Source organism: Jatropha curcas, chromosome 1, assembly GCF_041381405.1.
Source record: "Jatropha curcas cultivar XTBG-Jc1 chromosome 1, XTBG_Jcur_1.0, whole genome shotgun sequence".
Classification (NCBI taxonomy): Eukaryota; Viridiplantae; Streptophyta; class Magnoliopsida; order Malpighiales; family Euphorbiaceae; genus Jatropha; species Jatropha curcas.
In genome coordinates, this window is record NC_143151.1 from 9,759,986 (window position 1) to 9,783,052 (window position 23,067).

The 23,067-nt window shown below is 32.1% G+C and overlaps 2 protein-coding genes across 2 annotated transcripts; one reads left to right on the forward strand and one right to left on the reverse strand.

Moving 5' to 3' along the window:
• Positions 1 to 1,572: 1,572 nt before the first annotated feature.
• On the forward strand, positions 1,573 to 6,903 carry NLP1 (nitrilase-like protein 1). Its single transcript, XM_012220729.4, has 9 exons — positions 1,573 to 1,885; positions 3,037 to 3,085; positions 4,180 to 4,271; positions 4,842 to 4,993; positions 5,068 to 5,114; positions 5,219 to 5,252; positions 5,489 to 5,655; positions 6,284 to 6,380; positions 6,501 to 6,903. Exons 1-9 carry the CDS (start codon positions 1,794 to 1,796, stop codon positions 6,674 to 6,676), a joined length of 906 nt encoding a protein of 301 aa, XP_012076119.1. The 5' UTR covers positions 1,573 to 1,793; the 3' UTR covers positions 6,677 to 6,903.
• A 2,603-nt stretch (positions 6,904 to 9,506) lies between these two features.
• LOC105637296 (FANTASTIC four-like protein (DUF3049)) lies at positions 9,507 to 10,721 on the reverse strand. Its single transcript, XM_012220728.4, has one exon. It carries the CDS (start codon positions 10,523 to 10,525, stop codon positions 9,638 to 9,640), a length of 888 nt encoding a protein of 295 aa, XP_012076118.1. The 5' UTR covers positions 10,526 to 10,721; the 3' UTR covers positions 9,507 to 9,637.
• Positions 10,722 to 23,067: the final 12,346 nt, after the last annotated feature.

The window sequence follows — 23,067 nt, forward strand, 5'->3', positions numbered from 1 at the left end:
ACTTATCATGGCATGTACAGGGCACATAGTTGGGCCCATTTCATTTTGAAAATTAGTATAAAGTCTTGCAAATATAAGTACATATATATATATATATATATATATATATATATATATATATATATATATATATTATTAATGTAGCAAGCAACAACATGATATAATATTCAGCATACATAAGGATATCAGCTTGAAAGGACATAGGTTCAACTAGCTTGTAGCGTCTCGGTTCAGTTCATTCGAGTTCACGGGTGAACTGGGAAGGGATGTTACAAAGAGGAATATATTTTACTCTATAAGAAATTCTGTAGAGGAAGGATTTCAAGATTTGTCCACGTTGACTTGTTGATGCTGTTTATCTGCGAAGTGTTGTGGAAAAGGTAGCCACTAAGAGCCAAACTAGACAAGATTTGTCCACATTGGCCTTCATAAATTCATTTAATACTTCTATGGGCGATCATATTCACGCCCTTTTCTGCCAGCGTAGATATATAGGTGCAAGATTGATGCAAAAAAATGGACTTAAGACGCATAATTATCTCCTGTAAAATTGGGAGTCCCGTAAAATTATTTTTTGAAAGTTCATATGCAAATCTATGTATTTGGCTATAAATATATATATAAAGTTAAAATCTAAATTCATAATCTTCAATTCAATCTGATAAACAATAACAATAAGCAACTAAAAAATAAATTTAAAAATTTCCTAAAAAAGTTTAAAATAAAATTAAGTGAAACTTGAAAGATATTAGTAAAGATAAAAATTATTTTTATGGTCAATATTATTATTACTATTAATAATACAATCTTTTACGCAATACTAACAAAAGTAAAAAGGGTAGGATATTAGAATAAAAGATATAATAAACAAGTATTACCCTAATTTTATTTCTTTATTTTAATTATTACATATTTAATCACTTAACAACGAATTTATATTTATATAATTTAAAGAAGCTATATAACTTCAATACAATTGAATAAAAAAAAAAATTCAATATAAATTTCAATTGGAATAAAGCTCAATTTACTTCTTGAACTTCGGCACAATATACAATTTGTCCAAAAATTAACTTTTTGTACAATTTACCCTTTAAACTTGTACCAAAAGAACAAAATACTCAGTTTTTCAAGAAATTTTTTATAGTATTGGGTTTAAAAATAATTTTACAAATATTTGATTTTAAAAAAATTATAGAATTAAAAAAAGATGTGATTATATTGAAATATTTGATTAGAAAAATATTTATTATTTTTTCATTTGATAATTTTTAATTATATTTTATTTAGGTCAATTATTTAATTACTTTTTAATCATATCTGATTTATATTAAATAATTTATTTTTTGAGATACAAATTATGCATTTTGTAGTTTTTGATGTAAATTTAAGGAATAAATTATATAAAAAATTAATTTTTAGATAATTTGTATGTTATGCCCAAGTGCAGAGGCAAATCAAACCTTATTCCATTTCAATTAAATGGATATGTTTGAAATTGTTTATGCTTTAACAATTACTTACCGAACCGTAACCAAGTTATTACGATAAGACTTGTATCCAAGCTGTTTTCTCATTTGACCTGAACGACAGGAAAATGAGGCAACGGCAATAGACGACTGGTAGTGTCAATCCCTAAAAAGGAGAGCCGTTGAAAGAAAGTCCTGAACTTTCTGTAACCGCTCATCCTTCTTAATCAACCAGCAGCCACCGCTACTATCACCGCCCTAGCGTCTGGCTCTGATCCACTGATATAAGAAGAAATTTTGCGCCTTTAAGCAATCAATCATCAGATGGAGAAAGAAAAAGGAAGAGAAGTAGTGGTCTCCGCTTTGCAATTCGCTTGCACTGATGACATCACCACCAATGTTGACACCGCCGAAAGGTCAAGTCCTTATTTCCCTTTTCGTTTCATATGTTTTTGGTGCTGTAATTTAATGGCTGATTTTAAATTCCATAGAACTAACATAAATTTATGAAAATTCAATTACACTAAGACAAGATTGCTTATTCATCCAAATTGAGAAGGAAAAATTCAAAATTTGTTTGAATCACACCAAGCACTATCAATTTGTTATGGTGTTCTCCATTTGGTGGGAGAAACATTGAATTTAGCTGAGCCATGACACTGTTTAAGCCTCTATTCTCTTTAAAAGCTCTACTTCTATGGGCAAGTCTAAGTGGCAAGGCCATTAAGGTTCTATCTTTCACTGCTTAGTCCGTTGACTGCAAAGCTTGATTTTCTCAATGTATTTTAGTTTTGCTGTAATGGCTCAATGTAATAATTCATTCCTTCACATAATATTAGCTTTTCAAATTAAAATGCTGCTACCAGGTGTTATTTTCCCCACCTCCTTAACATTGTTTATTCTCTTGCTTTTGCTTGCATCTGTGTGCCTTGACTATGGAATGTGAACTAGCGGCCTTTGTAATTTGCTTCGGCTTCCTTTCAATTTTCAGTGTAAAAACTTGTTGACATCTTATATACCTGTTGTTTAAATGTAAACTTGCTGCTTGCAAAATTGATGTTCATATCTTGATACTTTCTCTTGCATCATATGCTAGAATTCACATGGGTGATTCAATCTGCGACACATCTTAATAGGGGTTGGAAAAAATTCTTGCCATTTTTTTTTTTTTGTGATTAAATTCTGGGTTAACAGTCAAGGCTGAGGGATTAGTCACCAATGATTATCAAATCATCACTCAAGTATTTAGAAGTTGAATGCTTTCGACTTTACTTGACATATTTTGTACATTTACTGTATAGATAGATGCTTAGAAAATATACTTTTCCTATGCTCTTCCTATTGCTGTTAACTCTTACATGGTGTTCGTTTAATGTTTTTTACTGTATTGTTTGCCAACGTGAAGTATTATAATTATTCTTTTTCCATTATTTGTGGTGCTGTTCTCCTTACTTCTCTGTTTCAAACCTTTCAGATTCAATGCAATTTAATTCTATAGGTCTCATGAGTTTCCATTTTATCTGTGGTATTGAATTTTTTATTAATAAGTAGCCCTCTCCTTTGACAGGCTAGTTAGAGCTGCTCATGGGAATGGTGCAAACATCATTCTTATTCAGGTATATGCTTGTTGAATTTAAAATACTGGGGGTCATTCTTAATAATATGGTGTATGGGACAATTTATTTAATGGACCATACTGAATAATTCTTTCAAGCTACTCTATTTTCAATAATTTGTCAAGAAGGGTTTTTGGGGAGAGAGAAAGAGGTGTTGTTTGGGTTGGCAGCATCGTCTTCGATTGGGCTGAGGAATCAAGCTAATACCTTTATGCTATATATGGTGCTTGGAGAATGAACAAGATGAGCTTATGGACAATGATTTACTAAAGTATGGGTGTGATACTTGCAATAGGAGGAAGAAGAAAGAAGCTATCTCTTTTGCCAGTATGTTAATTGGATGAGAAGGAAAACGAAGAAAGAACCTATTATGCCAGTTTGTTAATAGGTTGAGAAGGAAAACAATTATTTATCATGTGAAGAGGACCAACTTGAAAAACTAGAATATTTCAGCTGTATTTTAGTGGGGAAGAAGTTCAGGTTTGATTGTCTGGGATCTATTTTAAGCTATCAAGTGTGTGCTCACAACTCTAAGCTATAGAGCAAAGCACTCCTGCCAACGAGGGGCTTGGTCGGGAAAAATAGTTTACCATAGAGATGATGATAGCTAAACTTAGAGAACCTTCAGCCACACTGGGATTGAGACACAAGTCAGGCTACTATGACATGATAGATCTGCTTTAAAACCCCTGCTTTTCCATCTTGACGTTTGAAAACAGTTTCTTTTAATTGGAAGCAAAAGACATCCACTTCTACCTAGTATAGTTTTTAAAATCTGGCATTATATATATATATATAGGGTAAATGTAAACCTACACTTATTTGAATGCTGCTGACCTTCAATAATAATATTCCTCCACTTTTGTAACTTGATCTAATATTGGAAATTGACAATGAAAATATGAAATGGCTTTATTTGTCCTGAAGAGATGAGGGAGATGTAGATGGAGAGGTAGGACATCGTTTTGCTCCCTTCAACATAAAATTATGTGATCATATTGTCCTGCCAATAGTAATAGAGACTTAACAGTGTGAGGGCAATAGTACTTTCTCTGGCAAGTTTAGCTTTTTAACCTTATGCCCTTCATGCTTAGGAACTATTTGAGGGATATTACTTCTGTCAAGCACAAAGAGAAGATTTCTTTCAGCGAGCAAAGCCTTACAAGGGCCACCCTACAATTTTGAGGTAAAAGCATTAAAACATGATCAATTTCTAGTAGAGCATTCAATTTTTGACCTGATACTGATCTGCATTTAATAAAAAAGTTGGCCCAATCTAAACTTACTTTATATTGAAAATGACAATTACTTGAACATAATATGATCTGAAAATTTTGATTTAGGTGATTTATGACCAGAGCATTCCAGATAATCTGAAGTCCTCAATTTTATGTTGAAAACATTGCAAAAGAATAATCTAAGATATTCACACAACAGAAATGAACAATTGGCAAAGAAAAGCCCCAAAATAATTGCAAAAGATAACCTTAGTAACACAAATGACCTGAAATAAATTCCCAATGACCCAAGACTATCCTGAAACTAAATTGTTAGGGTTCAGTTTCAAATGACCAAAATTCAATATGATCCAGACCCTAATCCACCCAGCCTTATAACCACCTTTGCTCCTGGAGTTTCCTGCAAACTTAATTAATTAATGCTAGTGCTGATTGTGTATTAGAGGCAGGAAAGATTAAGCCTTTGCTTATACTGTTCTTACTTTTGAACTTACTCGTTTTGTATGTCTAATTTGCAGGATGCAGAAACTGGCAAAAGAACTGGGTGTGGTTATACCAGTCAGCTTCTTTGAAGAGGCAAACAATGCCCATTACAATTCCATAGCGATAATCGATGCTGATGGAACTGACCTTGGGCTCTATAGGAAATCTCATATTCCTGATGGACCAGGTGTGTGGTAAGCTGAATATTTCAGAACTTGAACCTCTGCAGTTTCTTTACAACTATTTTTCTTTTGAATTCAGGTTACCAGGAAAAGTTCTACTTCAATCCTGGCGACACTGGTTTCAAGGTCAGTTTGTAGGTGTGTCTATCTAAATTCTGTACTTTCTGAAACCTATATGAATTGACATTGATTTTATTGAATAGTTTCTTACTTATGTCATTTTAAAACAGGTTTTCCAAACTAAATTTGCAAAAATTGGGGTTGGTAAGAAGCCTTCCACCTCTATCACCTTCCCTCTTTTTTCTGCTTTTAGAAATTTTAGTCTCTGATCATTTTGGTCTTGGCCATGCTTGTATTCTGGACTAAGCCCATACTTGTTGTCTAGATTAGGTTACCTATTTAAATCACTATGTCTATTTTTAACATTTACTTAAAGCAATTTAGCCGTGAATGAGCCAGTCCTCATTTTTCTTCTTTAATTGTTTCTGAGTTTATATCAGCAATATGCTGGGATCAATGGTTTCCAGAGGCGGCGCGAGCTATGGTTCTACAGGGTGCAGAGATATTATTGTACCCTACAGCTATTGGTTCTGAACCTCAAGATGAAGGGCTTGATTCTCGTGATCACTGGAAGCGCGTGATGCAAGGGCATGCTGGGGCTAATCTGGTAAGCAACTGTTCTGTTTCTGGTGATTTGTAACTTTTTTTAGTTCTTGTTTGTTGTTAACCGCAACTTATTCAACACCATGCACCTTCTTGCAATCATTAGCATGATTACATTTTCTCCATCCTTTCTAGTTGTTAAAACAGTAGTGAGGACTGGTTTGCTGTGTCCTTAAATTATAGATTGTTTTCTTGTGTCCTTAAATTAAAGATTGTTTTCTAGTTTCCTTTTTCCATTTTGGGTACTTTGATGGTAGAAATTCAAATCACAAGTTTATTACCACTCACTGCAATTTAAAAAATTCCTATATTAACTTTTCCTTGATTTCCAGCCCTTTTGTGAAAAGGAGGACAGTATGTAGCAACCAAAAAAAAAAAAAAAAAAAAAAAAAAAATCACAGGTTGATATTATTTAGAAGAAAAATTTTACATTTGTGAACTGTGAATGAATGTTGAATGTTAATCATGAAACATTGGCATTTAAAATAGGGTAGTTAATGAAGTGTGTTTCTGGTGTTAATTGAGGCTTACCATCAATTGTTATCATCTTTCAATGTGATATTTTCAATTTGATCTTTTGTTTTGTTACCACCATGGAGGGGGGGGATTATTGTAGTCTTTTACAAATTCAGGTACCTCTAGTAGCTTCAAATCGCATTGGGAAGGAAGTAATCCAGACAGAGCATGGAGATAGCAATATTGCATTTTATGGGAATTCGTTCATAGCAGGTATCCTTTGTTTCTTATTATTATAAATTTATATTATCATTTTAGTTTATGCTGTGTTGCTGAGTAAGTGGACAATGGACATGCAATTGCCGAGTATATTGAACTTAATTGGATGTGCAGGACCAAATGGGGAAATTGTTGCTGCTGCTGATGACAAAGAGGAAGCTGTGCTTGTTGCTAAGTTTGATCTGGATAAAATCAAATACAAGAGACATAGTTGGGGGATATTCCGCGATCGACGTCCAGAGTTGTACAAGGTTCTTTTGACATTAGATGGCAGTAATCAGTCACTGTAGTTTTCTGATGCTTATTCCAACTGTAGTTTTCTGATGCTTATTCCAACCTTAATTTGTGGTAGAGGTAACCAGTGAACTCTCTAAAATACCTACCCTACCTTAAATTATCTACAACATGAGGAAAGAAAAGTTCATATATTTGGAGTAAGATCAAAGAGTCAATTATTTGGACACTTTGAATTTGAACCGCAGGCCTGTTTTATGGTCTACAAAGCACTGTTCCTTTATCTCTTTGCACTTATTCTTTCTTTCTTTCTTTCTTTTTTTTTTTTCTTTTCATGTTCCTTGTATTACTGGCATTTTCCTTTTTGCCTTAAATTTTAAATAAAATGAAGTAGCACTATAACTTGATAACTATCATGTAATGCAGTACTATGGTCCTACTCTATCCAATATAGGATCCTTTCTTGCAAGATTGTCTATGTTAATTACATGCCAATGCCATAGTTTGGATGGTACTGTGGATGATAAACATGTGGTCCCAAAAGTTTGTCGTCCCTACTTTTGTCCAGCCGATCCTAGTTGATTTCATTAATTGGCGTCCCAATATTCTGTTTGTGAGTGTCTGTCGAAGCTATAGGACATTTACATTGAGTTGCTTTACCTTCGTGGATTTATTTGTTCTTATTTTATTGTCTATTTTGGAGTGTCGTGGATTAACTTCGCCTGCATGTGCTTAGCAAAGCATAGCCGGTTCCAGGCCCAAGTTGGGTTGACAGCCAGCATAAAAATGGTTAAACCCTAATATAAATCATTTTGTGAACTTTGTTATGAATAGAGCGGAATGGAAATGAAGGATTCACATAGCTGGCTCCAATTAGTTTGGAATTAAGGCTCAATTGTTGTTGTTCTTGTTAAGTACTTTGGGTTGGAGCATATGCATATTGCATAATCTCACAGTTCATGTTTTCTTGTGTTAGTAATGATTCTGTTCAGTTTGCCCTTCTCTTGGAATTTTCTACTTATACAGCATCAATAGCTGTGCACTAATAGCTCATAAGTTGTGACCAGCTTTCAAGACTGAAAAGATTGCATAAATAATTGTAGACAGTGAAATTGATAAGCTTTAGGATGTATCCCTTCTGGGAGGTAAATCCCACCTAATTGGCAATCAAGCTTCAGCTATTGGCAGAGATGTTATGGACTATCAAAAGCCTTTGGATATGGATTTGCTTAACTCATGACATGAGTGTTTCATTGCAGTCCATATGTGTATGGGGTAGGATAGAAACAAGGCTTTAGCTATTTTTAGATTTGGGATCTGTGTCATGCCATGTGTCCAGCCTATTACCTTTCAATGACTTCCATGTTGAAGAAGATTAATACAAAGAATCTATTTGGACCAGAATTAATTCCTTATGGGGCCTGTAACATGCAATTTGGGAGATAAGATGCCCCTTTCTAATGTGCTTTACCTTCTCTTTTGGCTATGGCAATAATTGTCAAACTTTTGTAGGGCTTCTACACCTGATTTATTTGTTAGTTCAAAAGTGTATTCGTATAAGGTTTCTAGGAGTTCCATTAAGGGCTAGGTTGCCATTATTATTGTCAATAATAGTTTTGCATAAAAGTTAGGAAAAAATTTTGTGGTTCAATGAATAATAGATTTTTAGAATATAGATTTTCTGGGCCTAAAACTAATTTGAAGAAAATTTTATACTGGGGACTTTTTCCAAAATCAATTTCTAGTCCATAGAAACCATATTGCAAGATACATCATTATTCCTTAACTTTGGCTTAAACCAAATTTCTTATTCTCAAAGCTTGCTTCTTCAATGTTGTTCCCATCTCAACGACTCAAGGATTAGTGTAGTGAGGACTGGAATGATTATATTTCTAAATAAATAAATAAAAATAACAGACATAACACATACACACACTGTCGACGGTAGTATCACATGCTCTGAAGTTAAAGCTTAAAGGTGTCTTTTTGGTCTGTAATCATACCATATATAATGGGTAGTCTTGGGGCATGATTTGTTTCTTTTTTGTAGCTTTGAAAAAAGTGCACACGAATTTCAATTTTGAATGCTTATTATTCTTCCACAATGTCTTTAGTGCTAGTTGATATTGATCGTTCCTGTGCATTATGATGTCATATGCAACTTGGAGCTCTCAACTGTTGCTTTATTTAGTCAATGTCATTGTTTTTCCTTCCAGCTTTTGTGGTTCCTGCACTTAGCATTTCTGTCCTGTTTGCATACTAGATTCTTTGCCTCGACACTATTGGTCCTGTAAGTTTTGTCTTTCTGTCAATTGCTTCTGTTGTTGGATTCGGTGGCCATTGTGAACACCGGATTAATGTTCGTATGCAAAATACCACTTACCCAAGAATATGGTACAGCTGTGATTAGTCTGTCCCAACTAGTTGGAATTTTAGACTCTGGGTTGCACAGTCACAAGGTTCCCCTTTAAAAGTATTTGATGTAGACGTTGCCTATTTTTTATTTAGTTGAATATTAGGAAAAGTTCATCATGTACATTTTTCCTCGGCTTTTCCAGTGGTAGGTTTTAGATCCATGTCGCTTTGTCTTGCAGGGATGAAATTTTAATATCACATTGGGGAACAATGATTACTCTGTAGCGTCTGCAATTCTGCATGTAAGTGGATCATTATATAATAATATGAGCTTGGTGAATCTCTCAGAGAGATTAAAGTGAAAGTTGTTTAGTACTAATTGTCATTAATCTTAAGTATTATGTGCTTCCTTTCCATGCTTTGTGCTCCGAATGCAAAATATATAAGAATGGGGCGGAAAGAGAAGAAGAAAGAAGAAGAGGGCGGGGGGTGTTGTGAAAGAGAGATGAAGAAATAAAAAGGAAAGGAAAATTATAGTAAACTGTCAAGATTGTATTCCTTTTCCTCTACATAATTGATACTGGTGAAAGAAAGAGAAGCTGAAGATCTTTTAAGCAGCAACAAAAGAATACTCCTACTTGTATATAATAGAGTCGGTCTTTTCAGCCATCATCAACTTTGTCATTTTTGTTACCTGTTTCTTCATCTTCATCTCCCTCGTCATCTTCTGAATAGTTCTCTTCATTTTCTTCTTCTACAACCTCCTCATCCTCATCTTCTTCCTCAAGAATTTCATCCCTTGGCTGCACAAGGTGCAGCTTTAGTCGCCCATTTTCTCTATGTGCATGTAAAAATTCCTGGCTGGGGGTTAGTATTTGTTTGAGCACAAACCTCCCATCATGCCGGTAAGACTTGAAGGAAACCCATGGTTTTCCACTCTTGCCTATGCACGAAATTGGCGGAGGGAATGCTCGTCCACTTGACCTAGACCTCCTGATTTCTCCACTTTGATTCTCCAAAGCTGAATGCCTTGTGAAGCTTACTTTATCTTCTTGATGTTGCCAATCTTCATTTATATCATTCTTCAAGTCCTCAACGTCATCCAAACTTTCAAAACCAAGTCCTTCGGTGCACAGTTGTAAGTTCTCATAGTTCCTTGGTGAAAAGCTGTCACCATTTTTGTGAAAGCCTGTGTATTGATGATTCTTTGGTGTTGCGGAAAAGAAGTCTAGTGATGGAATTTTCTTGTTATCATTTTGATTATCTATGTTATCATTCTTGTTGATATTTGAAGGTGCCGCTCGTGGGATTATATCTATAAAAGATGAAGAAGCAGAAGAAAAGGATGATACAGGAAAAGAGGGCGGTGATGATGTTGATTGAGAATTTTCTTCGAAATGAAGCTCACCGAATATTTCAGTGAAAGATGATTGCTCGATTGGTTTTACAGGTTTGATTTGGTTCCATGAAGAGAGAGATTCAAGAAGTGTAGCAGGAGTTTGTGATAACGGTTTTTCGAAAATATGTTGAAGGCTTCCGCAGGCAGCCATGACTTCAGCTCTACAGTAATGTTTAGGATGCCTTAAATTAAAGAAAGAGATAAAAAGAAGAGGAGAAGGAGCTTTTGTTGATAGAGGTAGAGAAAGAAAGAAAGAAAGAATCACGAGATTGGCGTGGGTTGAAAAAATCAATACATGATGCTATTGATTGGGGGGGCCTGTTGGATGCATTTATTTAATTTTTTTTCTCTACATTTTCTTGATGGGTATTTGTCCATTTGGATGACAGGAATAAGGATGGGTGGTTTTGGAGATGGCTCTGGTTTTGGTGGTTACGAATTCATGGGAAGTATATGGGGAACTTTCCTGGAAGATTAATATTACAAGTTATGAGTAGTTATTTTCATTCCCCTTAAAGCAAGATCATCTTTTTTTTTTTTTTTTTTTTATCTCCTAAGGATATCTATGGCTATGTTCAACAACAGTTTGTTAAGTAGCTTTTAAATGTTATTTTTTAGTGTATGATAACATAGAGTTTGAGTTAGCTAAAATTAATTCATCTAATGTCTAATATGTTTGGCAATAATATTTTAAGTAGCTTCTAGTGTTTTTTTTTTTTAATTTATTTTTTATAGTGTTTGATAATATAGAGTTTGAACTAGTTTTTAGAGGTTAAGGTAACGTTTGTTTAAAAGTTAACCCATGTAACATTTAGCTTTTAGTATTTTATGAAAAGCTGGGATTTTATGAAAAACTACTTAAATAGTTATCGGTTATCAAAAGAGTTAATTTTGCCGAACAGATTCTAAGACAGTTACCCGCTACTAAAATAACTAATTTTGCCGAACAGATTCTAAATATAATTTTACTAGATTTTCCTTCATATAATGTACTTGTATTTGGTGGCACAAGCTGCATCTAACATTGCTGTGTTGGTGGCAAAACCTGCATCAAACAATGGAAAATAAAATTTCTACAGCAGGATGAATGGCTTTGATGTGAGGCAAGGCCAGCGGTGCACTAAGTTAAATTGTCAGATGAACCAGTAGATTGGAAGAGTGGGACCACAGACTTCTCTTTCTGTTTGTTAAAATTATGTGATTTTTGGCAATTTCCTTACCAGATAGCATGTTATCTGGTAGTGCTATTGTGCTGTCCAGGGTTTGGTGATGTGATTACTTTATGGACTAATTGAACCCTACACCCACCACGCATCTTTACATCATCTCGGAATTTTGTTTTTTAATCAATTTCTAATCTTCTTGTTTATGAAGGTTCTTATTGTCAAAAAAAAAAAAAAAAAAAAACAAGGAAGACGCAGATGTCTCACACTTCAACAGTTGATTTGGCTAATTTATGCGGTTGATAATTGATTTATACCCGAATAGTTCAGGTCATAGGTAATTGATATCTGATTTATATCCAACACTTAATTTTAAGTTAGTAAGCTTTTTAATTAACAGTTCATGGCTTGTAAAAGTCTCAACTAGTTATTGTCAATTACATTGAGCTTTTTGGTATTGGATTCTTCTCGATTTGTATTTATATTATATTAGGATTTCATTAACCTCATAACAATAATTGCTAATAATTATTTTTTTTTTCAAATAAATATTTTATTTATTTATTTATTTAAAAATAACGATTTTTTTATAAGATATTATTTTAAAAAATTAATTGAATATTTTTCATTATTATTATTTTACTATTTTTGTAAAAAATTGGGAAACTTGGGGTGATTATTATGCAAGTTGATTTTTGAGTAAATTGTATATTGCATCCGAATTCAACTAGTATATTGAGCTAGGTGTGAGCATTAAATGATTTCAACCATGAAACCAAACTAAACCACATCAAACCATCAGTTTTAAATGGTTTATCGTTTTAAACGGTTCGGTTTGATTTATAATTTAATAAAACATTTTCAAAATAATTTAATTTGATTTTCATTTTATTACACCATTTAAAACCGAATCAAACCTCATTAATATTCTATGATGTCATTGTATGATTAATTTAATTGTTATATATTTTATCTAACTTGAAACTTTGAAAATACATATTGTGAACATAATTTCTTTTTTATATCATTTCTTATGTTCTTAATACTATAGTATAGAAACAAATTAATTTGTTTTATAAATAAATTCTTATCGGTTGGTCATACTCTGGTGTATCATAAATATTAATTACATATAATCTTATTATTTTTGTAAATTTAAATTGTAAACATTGATATTTTATACATTATATTTGATGTTATCAAAGAACTTTTTTGCTAGTTATATTTTTTTTCCTATGTTATATATTATATATCATATATGAATCCATTATGTTGTTTAACTATGAAACCGCAGATTAGACCTTAAAGTATTTTAATAGTTTCAAACCGTGCTTACCTTTAAGCACAATAGTTACTTAATAGTAATAATATAGGTATCTTGAAGATACTATAAAATTAAAACAATAAAATTAAGAGAAGAATTTATTATTAATAAGAACATAATATGTGGATTATGCCTGGATGTGATTTTATTCCAAGTTTGGATGAGATCATTACAGGACAGGATGTAATGCAAGTTAGGGACCAGAGAAAGTAACAATTGCCTAAAAAAAATAAACATCTATTTAGCAACAGAATGTTACCAACATGCTTTTTAAAGATCTGTTGTCATTTGATGCGCAAAATCCTCTTATAGAATACCTAAAATCGATTGATTGGATTCATATTCATATTATATAAAAATTAAGAAAGAAAAAAAATTATTATTTCGTCTCTGACACGTATAATTAAATTTTAAAGTAGTTGTTGTTAGGTTAAATATCTACGCATCTTTGTTTCTTCATTCTAAAATGATCCTTCCATCCAATTTTAGGGATTTTTTGGTAAATTAATAGAAGAAATAAGATAATGCTGGGAGGTGATTTTAAAATGACAAAATTACCCTCTACGATGTCATTTCCGTTTAATTCTCAATTATTTTTCTCGCCCTCTCTATCTAATCTCCCTATATTTAAGTCTTTAGCTATAGTAACATAATAAGTGTCAAATATTAAATCATCAAACAATTATAAAGTCTAATATAATTATAATATAATTGTTATTGGTAATTATTTTTAAGAGAAACTAGAATCCTAATACCACTTGAGCAATCATAAATGAAAGAGACTATGCTCTATTTTTCAATTTGTTGGTTATTTCAAATTAAGCTCCATTATGTTAACGGAAAATATTTTCCTGGTCAAAGGAAAATCAAGTTATTTTTAAGAAAATAATCTCATTTTCAAGAGAGTAAAACATTCTCTGAACACTGACAAACTTATTATAATTGTATAAATTTATATTTTTTTAATTTATTAATCATTGATAGCCAAATATTACCAGTCACTGTTGACCACCAACCACCATCACCAGTCACCGACGACTTTTATAATTTACTTTTTTTTTTTGTGCATGTTTCTCATGTTTAACAATAAAATTTTTTAAAATAAGAAATTTCTATTGTTATTAATATTTTATGATCTCATGAGTTAAAAATTTTAAATTTTTAACTAACTTTCAATATTGCAATAAAAAATGGAAAATAAATTATTTGAAAAATCTTTTTCAAAGAAAATATTTTCCTTGTATATTTTCTCAATGTAAGTTATTTTCCGAAAATAATCGGAGCCTTAATAAAATTCATACGTTAAAAAAAAAACATTTCAAATCTGTTGGTTAAGTCTCAGGTTTAGATGGACAAAATCTATGAGTCAATATTCTGCGATATAAAACTATAGAGAAGGATCATAGATGAAGCCCATGATTCATTCTTTTTCTACTGTCTGATTATTATAACAACTGGATCCGATCAATGATACTGACTATCAAGGCATCTTGTTCTCCACATCCCAAGTACGAGATGTTCAAATGGTACCAGAAATGATACCTCCTGCGACAGTTGAAGTAAGATGTGAAATTGAAGGTGAAGAGGGTATTCAAGAGGGTGACATTGTCACTGTGCAAGCTTGGGTAACCCTCAAATGCGCTAATCGCCTAGTCGGTGCACTACCCTATTCTCCCTACTTCTCATTTCACAAGGAAGACAACTTCTGGTTTCTACTTGGAGACCCCACCTCGAATAATGTATGGTTTTCCAGAAGGTAAATTTCATGGATGAAGTTGCTGCTATAATAGCTGCTTGCTTCCAAGGCAGTTGGAGAGGCAATGAAGGGGTAGGAACAACTGTAGCAGTAAGAGCAGCTGTTGAGAAGGTGCAAGATGGCTCCAGACGAAGGTTGTATTGGGCAACAACTTTTTTTTGGATAGTTTTTAGTGTTTTGACGGGTCAAGACACTAGATTTTAGTTTTTTATAATATTCGGTAACATAACATTTAAATTAATTTTTTTTAGATGATAAGATAGCGTTTTATAAAAAGTTAACTCATGTAATGCCTAGCTTTTAACATTTCATAAAAGATTATTCGAACAACTAATAGTTAAACGTTACTAAAACAGTTAATTTTGTCAAACAGGCCCGAAGGATGATTGTGCCTAAGGTGAAGGAAGAAGAGAGCTTGATGTTTGGGTTGATATCTAAGGCTATTTTGGTCTTTTTAGTCTAATTAAACGGTCAAATTCCTTAAAATTGGATGGAAGGAGTAATCTCATGGATATAATAGATATTCAACCAAACAGTGGGGACTGCTTAAGTAGTTTGGTCATACTTCAGAGACCCAATAATAATTTTCTATTGAAAATTTAAATCAAATTAATTTTAACTTAAAAATTTAATTAAGTTTGAAAATTAAACTAAACTAAATTGATTGAATTTTGTGTTATATACAATTTAATTAATTGATTTTCTTTATATAAAAATTCAGTTCATTCGGATTATATTTCAAGTTAAATCTAACTGATTCAACATCCACACTTAATCTTCTCAGAATCATGTCTTTCACAAGATGGAAATTTTTTTGTTTCCAGATGTCAAGTTTCTGGCAATGAAACGACTGATGTTAACAATGTCGTTGTACCCTTTAGATGGGAAGTCCTATCAAAATTTGGATTTCAAAGTACTGGATTTTTATATAAATTGTGAATCCGGCTTGGAATATTCTGAATTATCCTTTTCTAGATGTCCGGTTCCTTGGGAAAATGATTGGCTGCTGTCCTTCATTTTCAAATAACTTATCTTTGGATAGCAAATAAATCCAACATAACAAAAACTAGCTCCTGTTCTTCTAACCACAGAAGAAATCTTTAGTCGTGTGACTCTCTTTGCCACATTATTTTAAATCTAAAATCTATATATTCTGGTATCAGCATCCAGTCAAATTCCAATCCTGAGCTATGAAGTAATTTGATTTTATATTTTGATTTATCTTTGTTTGGAATAAATAGTTTATAAAATTTTGTGAAATTTATTTATAAATTTTTAGTATGGAAAAAATGAGTAATCTAATTTTACGAATTCAATTTTATGGATTGAAATATAATTAAATTTTATAAAAAAAAAAGTAAAACTTTCAAATAAATTTCACAAACTTAAATAACCTAAAATTTTATGATAAAATTCTTTACCTGCTAGTCTTCTAAACTTATTATACCAAAGACATTTTAATAATAAAAGTAAATAAATTTTAAATTTTAAATTTATTCCAAATATGAAAAATTCATTTACAAGTCAATTTTATCTGTAATACATTTATAAATGAATTTTACGTTCTGATTCATTTATATTAAACTGAGTGTTTAATGTTTGGGTTAATTAATTTGGTTTTTAGGGTTTAAGATTTTTTAGTTTTATATAATAGAATCAAAATGGATAAAATAAAATTTTTCCAATTAAAATCAAAATCGAATTGAATTCCATACAGCTTGATTGATTTTTCCTTTACTACTAGTGCAGCATAGCATGATTTACCACCATAAGCACTGCTCAGATATAAATTGAAAAAAAAAAAAAGAAAAAGAAAAGAATAAAAATCCCATCAACCAGTATATATGAATGTCAAACATATTGATTCTTGCTATAGCATTTAAAGAGTCAGGAACTCAATTCCTCTTATTTATTCTTATTATATTTTATATTTATAATTCAGATTTATTTTTTGATACCTATGAAGGCATAATGACAGGGAGAATACATGAATTACATAGCAGGGTAGCCATAGATGGACCTATATTAGGTCCAAGGAGGCAATGGGATCCCTCAAATTTGAAAAAAAAAAAAATATTTGAGTAAAAGTAAAATTCAACTGGGTTTTTAAATTATATCTACATTGATATTTAAGTCCCTTTACATTTAAGAAATAATTATGATGTCATAACATATGTTTTATCCTACTATTAAATACTTCCATTTAAAAAATGAGTTATTTCTGTTCAAAAAAGTGCATTTGACTAATTACGAAAAGCTCACATTTTAGACGAAAAGATACAATTACTAAATAGAAATATAAGTTACGGACTTAAGTGTCAATTTGAATATAACTTAAAATCCAATTATATTTTTTTCTTTGAGTAATTATACTAAAAAAAAAAAAAAGTTAACATCCTGTTTAATTTTATAATTTTATTAGTTTTCTAATTATTGGTCTTCATAGCCGATTAAGACTCGGTCTAATAATTACTCATTTCTCTTAATGCATTATGATTTAAAGAGTTTAAGAAATTAATTTTAGATTATATTATTTAACTTAATTTCATATTATATTCAACCTAATTGTAGTATTTATAAATAAATCAATTAATTTTGCAACAAAAACATGCATTTTTACTTGTATATAATTACAATATTTTTATTATTATGGTTACAGTAGGATAGTTTAAAAGAAAATCAAATAGTGCAAAATCATCATCTTTATTAATCAATCAAACTATTCAAAATGTTCAACTAACATCATCTAAACAAGTTATAATTGAAAATTTTGAGTTTGATGTGAAAAACATTCCTTCCGACCTAAGACGTGCAACCTAACATAAGAGCTATTATCCATCTAATGTTAGAGATAACATATGTAAAACTGACTTACTAAAATACCCATGAGTTGCTAATAACTGTTTGGTACCTTACATTGAAAGAGATGTATTTATATTGATATATATTATTTTTGTAAATTATATATTTTAATTGGACCGCTCAATAAATTTTCTGGGTATGTCATTGAGGGTAGTCCACTCACATATTCTACAAGACATTAGAAGACAAATCAGACTACACTTAATTGGTATATTTCATATTTATATTAAATTTTAATTTTTTGTGCTTTTAATTTTGTGCATTTATATACCCAAGTTTTGATATGCATAAATTTGATTGACAAAATCTTAGTCTCCATCAGGAAACCTTGTCCGGAGCTCAGCAATAATGAGGTCAGATTGATGCAGTGGCATATCATTAACTGAGCGGATGGCCACTGCAGCAGCATCCTCCACTCGAGCTAAATCTACTTTAAGTAGCTGAATGGTGGTGACATCCTCCTCTCCTCGTTTAAGCAATAGCTCCACCCGAGCACTGAGTTTGAGTGGAGTCGAGGTGAGCATCCCTTTCCTTGGAGATAGCCCTGATCCTATCTACAAACTCCCCAACAAAACGATTGTGCTCCAAAGTTTGGGCCTGGATGAAGTTCTCCAGATTCTCAACCTTGGCTTTCTCAGCCTTCAAATCCTTAGTTAGGGTAGCGACCAGCTCCAGGGACTCCATTACCTGGCGACGTGTATCATTGTGTACGCTCACCAACTGAAATGAGTAAAGGCACAAAACAAGATATGCATGTACATAAAAAAAAAAGGGAAGGGGAGAGAGAAGAGGAACTTGAGAAGAATATACCTGTAAAAGCTCACTGTTGATCTGGTCAAGGAAGCATTCTTCCTTTAATCCCTCTTGGTGCACCAAGTCGACAGGAAGAACAGATTGAGCCGCCAGTGCTCGAGCAATTTGGCCATCGCTGGCCAATGCATCCTTCCCGTATTTTCTCCTTACGGTTGTCCTAAGCTGGATTCCTTTCTCAGAGATGGGAGAATAAGGTTCATCATCACCTCCTCACTGTCGCTTATTCCTTATCCTCGGCTCAAAGGCCTTTGGACTAGTAGCACAAGCAGTAGCAAGGTCAGATTCCCTCACGATGGTAGGATCAACTGCAAGAAGCTCGGCTAGAGGAGCGCCTAAAAGCAAGTTGGCTGTTCTGAGCTTCCCCCGAGCCTTGCCGAAACTGAGCAGCTAGCAATTGGTCACAATTCGCTGCCAGGCGAGCCTTCATCTCCTTAGATAATTTTGGAGCCATTGCTGCAAAAAAAGAAAAAAGTTAAAAAGAAGTTCAGTACAAGAGGGAAAAGAGTACGATTAGACGTAACTCACCCCTAGTCCCCTGGGGACCCTTCTTCCTCGACGATTGGATTCGTGGACCCAAAGGGATGTTGGCATTCAATAGTGGGACCAAAGGAGGAGGGGGTTAAAGGCATACTTTGTTCAGAGTTTTTACTTGGCGGGCCTCAACATGGTCTAAGGCTCAAGGAGCCTTCATCTCAAAAGCCCCCTAGCTTCAATTAGAGGGTACCCTAAACCCCTCTCGGTGATTGATAAGGATTTTTCCTTCCACATCCCTTTGATTAATGAACTTTTCAGAAGGAATAAGTTATAATTAGTCCGAGCGGTAAGGTGTGAATGATCCTCAGCCCCCTCCAGACAAAATTAAACATAGTGTTCAGTTGATGCACGTTCAACTTGAAGCTCGTCTGACCAGACAAAAGGTCGGCTTCCTGTATCATCTGGATACTGTTGGGAGCAATCTGACCAACAGTTGCCCCTCATTCATTATAGAAAGCTAAAATAATTCCTTGAAGGGGAAACGCACTCCTGTTCAGCAATCTTCAATGTATACAATTAAAGTGTTCTGATCCAACTCTATGCCCTCATCTCTAAAGGAGGAATCCCAATTCGATACTCATTAGGGATCAGATATCAAGCATGAATCCCTTTTATGTTGTGCTTAGTCAGTATAGTGCTCAGGTCGTGGACTCGCACATTCTCTTTCTAAGGCCAAGCCGACGAAGCCCTTGTCCTCTTTGGCTCAGGGGACTGCTCGGGAGTAGTCTCATCTCGCAACATGGGTATCGGAGAAGCAGTGCGAGATTGGTTAACAGAAGGCGAGCCCATGCCTCTAGCAGAAGGAAAAATCCCATGCAGCCTCCTCTTGATTAAATTGACCTCATACTCAAAGTCTGAATCAGAGTCTATCGCTCCTAAAATGAGATGGTCTACTTCGAAGTTTAAGTTGTTCATCCTTATGGCCAGAGGACTCTGCTGGGGCCTTGCCTTTGGACTGATGACTGGAGCTCATATTTGAAAAATGCAAACAATATGAGGTAACAATTTAGCTGTGATTGAAGAATGAATAATACCTGAATGACACGAAGAAGCAACTGCAGAAGAGGAAGTTGAAATAAGTTAGGAAATAACCAAGAAAATCCCTTGAAAAAGCAGAGGATGCCCTTATATAGCCTCCAAAACCATATGAATCATCACTGAAAACTAAAACGTCGTAGTAATTGGAAAGTCTCTTTTCAAAATTTAAAAAATAGGTAACTGCCATCAAAGCGCCAATTATATCGTGCCTCGCTTTTTAACCGATTAGCTATTAATAGACCCTAGGTCCATGGGTCGAGACCAGTGGAATAGAATAAATATACTTTTAGATCCAAGCGCAGTACCCGAGTCCTCCCAAACATCTTAGTATGAACCCCGAGCATCTTGGCCCACAAGAAAAACTACTTGAGAACCCGAGAAGATACCTTGGAGGTAATGATCTTGACATAAATGTCATTATACCTTCTAGGGGGACATCTCTAATAGACATCATATCTAGCAAGAACTTAGAAAAGGATAACATAAAGAAGATAGGGGTGTGATATTAGGAGATATCGCCAGATATCTCTTGCCCACTATTCTTATATCGTGTATATAAAGGGAAGCCCTCCTCTAGGAAAAGGTTAAATGACCATTTACACAACTTTTGATAATCCAAATTATAATATTTAGATTGTTGACGTATTTTCCATAGCTATCAATAACAAATAAAAAAAAAAAACAAAAGAATGAAAAGGAAACAGAAATAGAACTAGAAAGAAGTTAAAATATATATATAAAAGGTAGGTTATGTTCTTTTTCCTTTGGCCAAGGTTTCTACTAAATTTTCCTAATAAATATTTTTAATGAGATAACATTTTATTGAATATTTGTGAATATTTTAGAAAGGAATAATATAGTCAATTTTCTTTTACTTAAATTTTTATTTCACATGATTTTTTCTTAATAAAGCTTTAACCGACACTTTTTAAAAACTAGATATCTAAGAAAATTATTATTAAATAATTATGTGTGGATGTCCATTTAGCGGTCCACATGTTTAATGCTCCTGAAATTCAATAATGCTGTGAGTGAACACCTAAACCCCACACTTTATAAATTTTCAAAAAGTACATAATAACATCAAATGATTTAAGCGAATTTTTCATAGTGATTGTTACTATTTTTTTTCTTTATCTATAAACTAGTAGTATATCCGTGCTTCTTAATATTTGAATTATATTATATTTTGAAAATTTTTTGATTTATCATTTTAGAAAAATAAATAAATCCAAATTGTTATAATTATATTAATAAATTATTTTACATGTATTTTGATTTGGAAGTAATTTCATTTTCTTTTTAAAGATTATGAATTGTTAAGAATCAATATAAAGTAAAATTAAACATAAAATATATAGGCACTTTTATTAACCGCATAAATACTATATTACTGAATCTTTCTTTACTTTGAATAGTTCAAAAATCCTTTACTTGTTTTTTGCATATTAATTAGTAAATAAATATTAATTTTTAAACTTTAAAAATATTTTAAGTGTTCAATCGAAATATAGAGAAAAAAATTAATTTTTAAAAATTTTAATTTAATGCTTTATAATTAATATGATTAGATTTTAAAAGTAAAAATTATTATATTGAATATTATTAATATAGATTAAGATGTGTAGTTTTCTCTTCTTGTTCTATTTTTTTTGTTAATATAATGTTTTTTTCGTCAATACTCCTAATGAATAACTTTCTTATCCTAATTAATTCTTTCAAGTTTGTATTTGCTTTTTATTTAGTTTTTAACATCCTCCGCATTGCAAACTTCTTCTGACCAGTCCCTTTGCCTCTGAAGACGAGCGATAATTAATCAGATTTACTGTGGATCATTAAAACGGATAGAGGCCTTAACAACTTATGGAAGTAAAAAAAAAAATTTGTGAATTAGTATTAAAATAAATTTAGAACTTAATTATGTTGGTATTTAAAATTTTTTGTTGTATATAGAGTCACAAAGTTAGATACTCCCTCCGTTTATTTATAAAAGAAAATTTTCTTAGATTGTGTTTTATTTATATAAAGAAAATTGCTTAAAATAGTAACTTTGGGACTAGCGTCAAAGTAAAAAGTCTAATATAACATTCGTTTGATTTTAGTTTAAATATTGATTTTGAGAGAATTTTAAGAAAGTGACAGACATTACAGTAGTTGCGCAATTAATGTTCCAAAACTGATTGAACCGTGCATTAAGAAAATGAGAACTTCAATTTATACACATAGATTAAATTTTTGGAGTTGCAAACATAGTCTGAATTATATATACAATTTTTGTTATTGCTTAATAATTAAATGTTTACGTACAGTGAGATTTACGCACAACTCTAATAAATCAAGAATGAAAGGAAATTTTTCTCCAAATGATAGTGCTTAAATCAAAATTTCTGTGCTCATTTATATTTACTTATGGCTGTGTACACTTATAATTTGGTTCTCGTGAACAACTTTACCTTTTGACAACTTAAAGTATTGCAAATACATAAACTAGTTAGTCCACACTTATAGCAAAAATATGGACATATTTACTTGACAGTGCACATATATTAAAAACGTGTGCAACATAAATTAAAAATCAGTGAATATATTGAATAGTTGAGTCTACGTTTTTGTTTTGTTAGAAATCTAAGCAAATAAAACTCTTCATTTAAGTAACTCATCGTCTCTTTCATCATTTACCATCGTTTTTTTTTTTTTTTTTGAAATTTATGAACCATTTAATTGTCTTTTCAAAGGTGAATTAGGAAAAAATCTATAAAAAGACCACCTCCTTACTTCTAGAGAAATTTTGACTTTCTCTGTATAAAAAGACCAGCTCCTTCTTGAACTTATCAAATTCTAGTCATTATTTTTCATTAATTTATAACTCTAAATTATAGGATTTTCATTATTTTTTATTAATTTATAACTCTATAAATTATAGGATTTTCAAGAACAACTTTTAACATTTAGCTAATTTAATTAAAAATTAGTTCTCTTATTTAAACATTAATTTGTGTTAAACTATTTAATTAAATAAATCAAGTAAAATGATTAAAACCATATGGTTAAAAAGTTAAAATTTATCTGCACTAAATACAACTAAACTAAAATTGAAACTTTAACTCAATTTTGATAAGTAACTCCCCCAGTGAGACACAGAAGAAATCAAAGAATAAATAAAAATAAATGAATACAAAAGTACATTGTTGAAGCAATGATAC